This window comes from Amborella trichopoda, chromosome 7 (genome assembly GCF_054954075.1).
Source record: "Amborella trichopoda isolate Santa Cruz 75 chromosome 7, AtrichopodaSantaCruz75HAP2 v2.0, whole genome shotgun sequence".
NCBI classification, from domain to species: Eukaryota; Viridiplantae; Streptophyta; class Magnoliopsida; order Amborellales; family Amborellaceae; genus Amborella; species Amborella trichopoda.
Genome location: NC_142342.1, coordinates 40173838 through 40183146, shown reverse-complemented (window position 1 = coordinate 40183146; position 9309 = coordinate 40173838). Strand labels below are relative to the sequence as shown.

Below are 9309 nucleotides of genomic sequence, written 5' to 3'. Positions count from 1 at the left end.
CTACTTTTTCTCTCTCTAAAAAGTAAACAGATAAGAGCATGACACCCTTGCCCACCTTTGTCTCCACATAATACCATCATTGTCCCTCTCTCTTCTCCCTCTCACTCTTAACTCTACATCTCTTGGTAATTCTGTAAAGGATTGGGGTATTTTGGGCATTATGTAGTCAGCTTTTTTGCATTAGTCTGGTAACTGTGCCACTACAATTCATGCCCTCTGTCACTTCTCTCTCTAGTTTCTCTCTCTTCTTTCTCTCAGTAATCTGAGAGATGGGTTTGAACAAGTGTTGGGTCTCTCTGGCTTTTGTAGTTTTTGCAATTCCTTCATTTATACAGTGTGGAGACATCGTTCATGATGATGAAGATGCCCCAAAGCAACCTGGTTGCGAGAACAAATTTGTTCTGGTATGTTTTTCTTCTTGTTCTTCTCACTATTTTGTTTGCTTTTTTTTTCGTGATTCTCTTTTGGTAATTTATTTTCTGTTGAATTGGATCCTCTGTCGAAGTTTGTAGATTATGGGTCTTTTATGCACCATATTTTATGTGTGTTTTTGATGGGGTTGGCAGCGAAGTGGAAATTTGGGCCTTCTAGATCTCTAAAATTGTTCTCAACGATGCATCCTTTTCCCATGCTTTAACTTTCTTATTTTTGGCCTGGCATTTGTTGTTTGGAGAAGCTTTCGAATGCTTAGTTTCAGTTACGGGCTGTGTGTTCATTCCGAAATGTTCATCTTGGCCTGCAATTTCGCTCAAATCTGCTATTTCACTTAAAGAATTAAAACCGTGTTCAGGTTTTAGAATACCTGTTGGGATTTGCCAAATAAGGTGAAACCATAAATTTAAATTTGAAAAATTCATGATATCTTTTGAAAAATAACAACAGTCTAAATTGATAATTTCAGAGAGAATTTGGTCGTGATATTCATCGACCTTTGCTCATATTGGGGTTATAACATCTTATATATGGATGCCCACTTTGTAATCCATCATGGTCGTGGTATGAAACTGTCTTTTACTTTTATAGGTGAATGTCTTGTTGGTTACCATCATAATCACTAGAGCCTTATCCCAACTATTTGGATCGGCTGCATGAATCGTCTTCCGCCATTCTGCTCTATTAGGGACAAAACATCAGTAGGACAATAAGTCCCCGTATCTTTTCTCGCTACTTCCATTCGTGTGCTTTTGGGCTTTCCCCTTGCCCTTTTAGAGCTTTACACTTGAACCAAATCGCACCTCCTAACTGGTGCTGTATTGGGTCTATGTTGCACATGGCCTGCCCACCTAAGTCTACTTTCCCTCATCCTATCACCTATTGAAGCCATACCTAAGTTCTCTCGAATGTATTCATTTTGAATTCTATCATTTTTTGTCTTGCTACTCATCCATCTTAACATCCTCATCTCAGCTACACTCATCGTCATTTCAAATTCTCAGTTCTTGTTGATTACTATCTGGAAGAAAAAAAAAGGGTTTAAGTTTAAGGTAATGTTGGTTGGATCATAGAACAACATGGAAAATTTCTGCAATGTATTCCATATTTACGGTGACGTACCTTAATATTGTGGCATATGAGGGCTTACAAGAGGTAGTGGATTACACCTATGCCATTGTTTTTACTTTTTACTATTATCATTTGACTATTACTTAATATCATTACATTCACAGTCATGCTTCATGTTTGAGGGAATGAATAATCTAGAGTGAGCTGGAAATGTGTGTTAAATAGCTCCAGTTGGGTAGGAACGGCCTTGAAATTATTTATTCAGTAGGAACGGCCTTCAAATTATTTATTCAGCTTAGATTGTTTCATAACTAATGTCGTTTACATATGTACGATGATATCCAAGGAGGCAAGAGAGATGATGGATTGCCTCCTTGTTTATGACAAATTTGATAGAGAGAATCTGGTTATTTCTAATGTCCCTTTAGACTTTGTAAGTTTGATACCAGAAGATCTCTGTTGAACTGTTAAGTTTGTGGATGGTGCTTCCCCTTGTTTTGGGTGGTTGTATCCTTTGGAGGTGTTGTCCACTAGCTCCATATTAGAAGTATGGAGAGGAATGATAGTATTGAGGGTAAGATCTATTAAGTGGGTTCAGCACTTGAAAGATGAGCTTGTTTTCATGTGCTTTAGTTGAGGGGAGGTGGAGATGTAGAGGATCTTATGAGACAGTTGGGGACCAGTATGAGTATACCTGTTGCTCTGCTAGTAGGTTCTGGATAGAGGCAGAAACCAAGGTTCTCACTTCATCCTTCTTAGACCCTATGGTTTTAGCATTTGAGAAAAAATTAGTCTTGTTGAGAAACAAAAAGGAAAGGGTTGAATATGTAAACAGTGAAGAGAATATAAAAAATGAAAGGAAACGAGAGGTTATCTCCAAGAAAAAGGAAGTACCCTAATATATAATCTTCATACCTATGATGGTAGAATGAGCTCCTCTTAATACACAAATCTTTTTGCTATTTGTTGATGATTGATGCTCCATACTATAGGTGAGCTAGTAGGGTAGCCTCTGGTTCTTAGTGGATTGTCGTTGTCCTGGACAACTATCAGATTTCCCAGTACTTGGAGATCTCATTTTTAGCTTGTAAAATTGGTTGCTGACAGCATTGCTCATGGGAAATGGGCTCTAGCGTGTAGGGCCCTTCTGCTAATCATACTATTGCCCCAATATTGTGGTAGTTATGCCATCTTTCTTCTAGGACTAGATGTTAATAGCAAAAGAAGGGAAGTAAGGTTAAATATTATTTGTTAAAAATACCTTGGAATTTCTTGTTCTGACAAGTGGGAATTCTATTGGAAACAGCAAAATGATTCCAACTTTTTCTTATCTTTAAATAAGTAAAATAAAATACAAACTGACCAAATTTTCTGCCTTTTCCATTGATTTTTCATTACATATGATTAATGGCATTACTGTTGGATCCTGAATAATGGACAATATCTGTAATTGCAAATATACAACTTGGTTTTTTTTTTCCTTTTTACATTTTCAACAGAAATACACAACTTAGTTTTTGAAGATGAAGAATTTATAAGAGAGAAATTGCTATTGTCAAGAAGTAGAATATGTGTGTGTGTGTGTGTGTGTGTGTGTGAGAGAGAGAGAGAGAGAGAGAGAAGCTTGCAAGACAAGAACAGAATACCAAGACTCATGCTCTGCTTAGCCAACTTATCAGCTATCAGCTTCCTCATTCTCCTCATGAAGAACATGGGCTCTAACATCATTGGAACACCTCAAGCAGGCGAGGGAACTCCATTCAAATGGTAGCAGTTTTCCTTTGCATCCATCTAATATACAACTTATTAATTGGGATTTTTCATTGATTCGAGTGCAACACATATGCATCCTTCAACATTTTTAACCAAGAAAAATTTGGACCTTGAAGCAAATTGGTAGCCAATGAAAGACCATAAACTGTTTAAAATGTTCACAGTTTGCTGTTTTATATTTTATAGAGTCAGAAGAAGGCACGGAATAACTAATATATATGATGAACAAACACTTCAAAAGAGGTGTTGTATCTATGTTAGACTAGACTAAAAAAATCATGCTCTTTTTTTATTGTTATATATTTTTTTTCTTTGAAAATTTTGATAGACAACGTTTATATCCAAAGTTTTGTTAGTTGTCCTATCGGCTACTACAAGGTAGTAACAAATTCCAATGCAAAGCAGTATCTGAATGCACATGAAGTGTTCAACAAGGTAGATTCAGCTGCCTAGATGGGCATCCAGATACCTGGGGAATCTGTACCTACAGGGTGGGGCTCAAGGCCCTTGAAGATGATATTGGGGGGCGACATTGGTTACTAAATCCCCCTGATTGAGTGTATAGAACATTTATTTTTGCCCAAAAACGGTTATTTCGCAGTTTTGTGTGTGTTATCTTGTTGTCTATTTCAAACTTAGATGTACATGACTTTGAACAGATAAAATTTTAAATGAGTGAAAGTTGACCACAATTTATCCATTATGCCGTAATAGAAAGTCTCAATAACCAGTACATGTCTGTATGCCACTAAAAGTCACAACTCACAACTCACGAAAAGCTACAACTCAAAGAACTTGAAACAATAAACTCAAAACTAAACAATGAATCTGATGAACTGAAATTTGAGGTTGAGTTTCATCATCATTACCAACAACATGTCTATCTCTACGATCACCACTAGATGCACCTGAAATCTGATAATGATTCCTAGCTATCATCCTCTGAGTCATCCCCCTCATATTCCTCTTCTACCCTAATCTCCTTTGCATGTGCCTCCTCCCCCTCCTCTTTTACTCTCATCAGCCTTTTCCCTTCTTCTTCCTTTGAGACTAAGATCTAATAGCAAAGCTTGATGTGGTTCCAGCTGCCTCGTGAACTTGGCTCCATGTGAGCTCTCTCCTGCAAGTACTAGTCATCCCATCCTCGACCAATGAGTTGCTCGCTTCATCCATATCTTTCATAATGATGGGCTTAATTTCATTGTGCTCCAAATGGTGCTTCTTCAGCTACTAATTATATTGAACGATGACAAGGTCATTCATTCTACTTTACTCGAGCCTATTTATCTGTTATGTATGTTTTCTATTGGATTATAGCATGAATGCAGTATTGGATACCTATAAAAAATATAGTACAGATATGGGGTAGTAGGAGATGAGGGTAAATAGAGAAATGGCAAATGAGTCAGTTTAGAAATTACCATCTTGAACGTGCTGATGTCGCGCTCAGAACCGGATGATGTACAAGTCAAGTTCACAATTCATTGAGCCAGCTTTTGCAAGTGATTGGTACTTTGTCCATGATTGGACCACCATAAAGCGACAATACATTACAAACAAATAGAGTCTATATCTATGAGTATATTTAGAAGTCAAGTGAACTAAGTACTTAAACATTTCGGGATCTGTGTCAATATAAGAATTTGGCATCCTGAATGGACACTAGGTGGGGCCTTTTGCAGCATGCCTCTGGGCACCGGCCTGGACGTGTAGCCTAGGCTGCCTAAGTAGGCCTCGAATTGCTCTTGTTGAGGGCTGAAATAAGCTCTTGGCCAAGGGTAAAAATGTTCCCCCCCTTACCCCCCTGAAAATGGGGGAGAAATGCTGGAATGAGGGGATGAAATGATGTCAAGTGATGTGACATTCTAAAGAGCACGATTTTGAAATTTTTATGTTGATTAAATTTTTTTCCAACTTGCAATTTTATCGTGAGTAATCATTCCCATATATTTCTTAAAGTCAAAATTGTTGTGGAGGAGGACTTTTGGCAACCAAAGGTCACCAGTTTGTGCCAAGTTTGATTGAATTTAAAGGGTTAGTGTATTTCATTTGTTGCTTTAGAGTTTATGATACTCGTATTGGTTTTTATTTTCCAAATTTGTAATTTTTTTGTTCAATTTGGTTAGTTTTTCTAGTTTGAGTTTGTGAATTTTGGTTCATTTCAAATGGTTCTGGTTTGAGTTTATTGACTTTTTATTAGATTGGGTGTTAAGAGTAGGTAACTCAATCTTAATAAAATGTCAGTAAACCAAAACATCATAGGAATCTACTTTATTAGTAAAATTTCGATGTATTTGCTCTTTCTTTTATGTGAGTTATTTGTCTTATGACTTTTGTGAGTTGTGACTATACCATGTTGTCATGTAATGGTTTTTGTGATTTCTGTCGTTGCATAATGGGTGACTTTTGGGCAGCTTTCAATATTTATTAGTTTTAATAATTCAATTTCAAATTTCAAACTCATTATTATGAGTTTCTAGACTCAAGCAGGTCCTTCCTTTCATCATCTCGCAATCTCAATCTGCCTTTATCAAAGACAGGTTAATTCTGGATGGTGTGCTAGTAGCCCATGAGTGCATCCACTCTAGGCACCTATCTAAGAAACCAGGATTGATTTTCAAAATCGATTGGGAAAAAGCATATGATCATGTCGACTGGTCTTTGCTAGATGAGATGATGGCGAGAATGAATTTTGGACCTCAATGGAGAAAATGGATACATGGCTGTATCTCCAATCCCCATTTCTCGGTCCTTATTAATGGAAGTCCCAAAGGATTATTTGCTGCTTCGAGAGGGCTCTGTCAAGGGGACCCGCTCTCTCCCTTTCTCTTTACAATAGTTGCTGAAATTTTTAGCAGGTCTTATCTCTCGTCTCTACCAGGAAGGTCTACTCTTGGCTTTCCACTGAAGTTCACACGGACCTTTGGTATCACATCTGCAAAACGCAGATGATACCTTAGTTTTCTTAGATGCGGACTCTCAACGAATAGAGAACCTCAGACTTTTCCTCAAATGCTTTGAAACTGTCACTGGCTTCAAAGTAAATATGGAAAAATCAAAGATGATGGGAGTGGGGCTTACATCCCAAGAAGTCAAAGCCATGGTTCCTTCTTGGAAGTGTATTGTTGAGGATCTCTCAACCACCTATTTGGGAATACCTCTAGGATTAGGGAAACCCAAAAAGAGACACTGGACCAAGTGATCGATCGAGTTGACAGGCGCCTCGCTGGCTGGAAAGGAAGGTTCTTATCTCTGGCCGGTCACTCTACTTTGGTTAAGGCTACGCTGGCTAACTCCCCCATTGACCTAATGTCCATCTTCCATATGCCAGCCTCTGTGGCCAAAAGGTTGGACCAACTCATGAGGAATTTTCTATGGTCTGGCCAAGCTGAAAAAACGAGATATCACCTAATATCTTGGGATAGAGTCAGACTGCCCAAAACCCAAGGTGGTCTAGGAATCAAAGACCTAAGAAAGCATAACTTGGCCTTGTTGGGGAAGTGGTGGTGGAGATTAGTCACTCAACCAAACTCTTTCTAGGCACAGGTTATTTGGAATAAATATAGAGTCGGGAGATCAGTAGCATCCTCCTTTGCTCAATTCAAGAAGGTGCTTCGATTCCATCCAAAACAAGGCAACAGAGTTCGCTTTTGGTCGGACCTGCGGATTGGACATTCTCCCCTGAGGGACCAATTTCCATCCCTTTTTCAAATTGCCTTCAACAAAGAGTCCACAATTGAAGATGATATGGTTTTAGCAGGGCGGCGTAGAACTTGGAATCCCATTTTTTGAAGGAATCTTAATGAAGAGGAGACTTTAGGCTTCACCACCCTCTCGGCTGCTCTACATTCTGTTTTCTCACCTCCATCAGGGAATAACTCTTTGGTATGGACTCCAGGCCCCTCGGGTAAGTTCTCGGTAGCCTCTTTCTGTAAGTTACTTATCCAGCCTCCTACCTTCCCTCTAAATCCCACCTCCCCTCTTTACAAAGTCTGGAACACAATCACCCCTCCAAAAGTCCAGTCCTTTAATTGGATAGCTGGCTGTCAGCGGGCCCTCACACTGGACCAGCTTCAAAAAAGAGGTCAGCCACATCCAAACAGATGTGTAATGTGTCTACAAGAGGAGGAGTCCAATCCCCACCTCTTCCTTCACTGCAATATAGCTTTTGACCTTTGGACTCTGATCCTGAAGCTTTTCAATCTTGATTGGGTTCTCCCACCTTCGGTAAAAGATTTACTCCATCATTATTCAGGTGGTCCTTGGCCCTTAGCAGGAAGAACTTTGTGGAGGGCAACTATCGCTGCTACAGTTTGGGTTTTATGGCTTGAAAGGAATGAGAAGATCTTTCGAGGCCTTAGAAATGAAGTCTTTGGGCTGTTCCACAAGGTTACATCTCTGGTAGTTTTTTGGGCCTTCACCCATAGAGCCTTTAAAGGGATCCCTATGAGCTCTTTCCCCAGGCAATGGGACAACATTATTTGACTCCAGCCTAGAAAGCTACAGAGAGCCCACAACTGGATGCCCCCTCCAGAAAATGCTATAAAGTTAAATTTCGATGGCTGTTCATTGGGGAATCCGGGGCATTCAGGAGTAGGGGGAGTCTTTAGAGACCATAATTGCAAGGTTCTCATGACATTTTCTGAATATGTCGGCTATGGAGACTCACAACTTACTGAAGCATTGGCTCTTCTTATGGACCTGCAATTTTTTGACCCATCTTGGGTTCAATCCTTAGTGGTGGAAGGAGATGCTAAAAACATTTTATGTTGGGCAGCAGGCAGTATCGATTCTCCTTGGTACCTATCTAGGATTTTTGATGAGATTTACCACCTATGCAGGGATATCAACGTCTGCTGGAGGCATATGTGGCAGACATCGAACGAATTCGCCAACCTTCTAGCTAAAGATGGGGCGAGGCGACGAACAGACATGGAAGACAATGAATGGTCCATCTCCTTTTTTGCACTGGTCTATAGAGGTCTCTAAGACTCAAAATTTCTTTCTTGACTTCTTGTAAAAGGGTGTTCCTAGAAGCCCATTTTTTGTACAGTCTCTCCAAAAGTATATAGTTTGCATAGGGGTTATGGCTTAATTTTTTACCGAGATACCTGTCTCCTTCAATCCTTTGTACTCCTTATTATAGTAATACAATGTTAACATTATCAAAATTTTTTTTTAACAGATGTGTCAAATAGACCTCAAAAATATTGTCCGCATGGGACAATTCACCATTAAGTTCATAATATTTCTAGTCCTCTTATCGGTCCATGTATCAGTCATTATGGTGATTCCACTCTTGCCCCATGTATCCCTGTGGGCCTTAATATACTCTTTTATGAGCTCCATGGCCTTCCTCAACTAAGGGCCCTTGTGCTCATGAGATGTAGGGCTTTTATACCTTGCCCAAGCTATCCATTGCCTCCAACATAGCTTCCAAGCTCTTCAAGCTAGCAGTATTTAATGGCTTACTTGCTTGATAATACTATCAAGCTGCAAATTCAGACAATTGATCCCCATCTTCCTTCTTAAGGTGGATCTTAATGGTAGTCTGAGCCCTTTCTCGAACTGCAGCCTTAGGATAATGGGGGGGAGTAAGAATCCATAGGCCCCTTTCTTTGAGGCCTCTTTTACCAAAACGACCTTGGCCTAGAATAGAGTCCCCTTCCTTGACATATTCATCTTCATCTTCTTCTCCTCCAAAAATATGTACTTGCTATATCTTCATATTTTTTCCTTGCCTCTTCTTTATTCTTTTGCCCCCATATAAATGATTGAATGTTCCTCTACTAACATCAGTGTGCACTTGAGCACACGGGACTACTTTCCTTCTAAGGTTGACCAAATGTTTCTTCAATTGATTAATGCTGATGTTGTACTCTTTTGTGCAAAACTACCAAAACCAATCTTGAATACATGTTCCATAAGTCTAGGGTGCAAGTATTAAATATAATAACTCATGCTAAAAGAGTGTTGATAATTTACAAAATGAATTCATAAAAGAAACTCCAATTTCACAAAAGGGGCAATAGA

The 9309-nt window shown here is 39.2% G+C and overlaps 1 protein-coding gene across 9 annotated transcripts in view; it reads left to right on the top strand.

Moving 5' to 3' along the window:
• Positions 1-209: 209 nt before the first annotated feature.
• SPPL2 (SIGNAL PEPTIDE PEPTIDASE-LIKE 2) overlaps positions 210-9309 on the top strand; it is a 28915-nt gene continuing 19815 nt past the window's right edge. For 8 of the 9 annotated variants that reach the window (XR_016058952.1, XR_016058953.1, XM_088871294.1 and 5 more), the window contains exon 1: positions 210-404. Coding sequence is in view for 3 of the 9 variants with exons in the window: in XM_088871294.1 (XP_088727420.1) it covers positions 270-404 (135 nt within the window). In the remaining 6 variants the exon portion in view is untranslated. Of the gene's footprint in view, positions 509-9309 lie in introns of all 9 variants that reach the window. The other variant, XM_088871295.1, reaches the window with a different exon arrangement.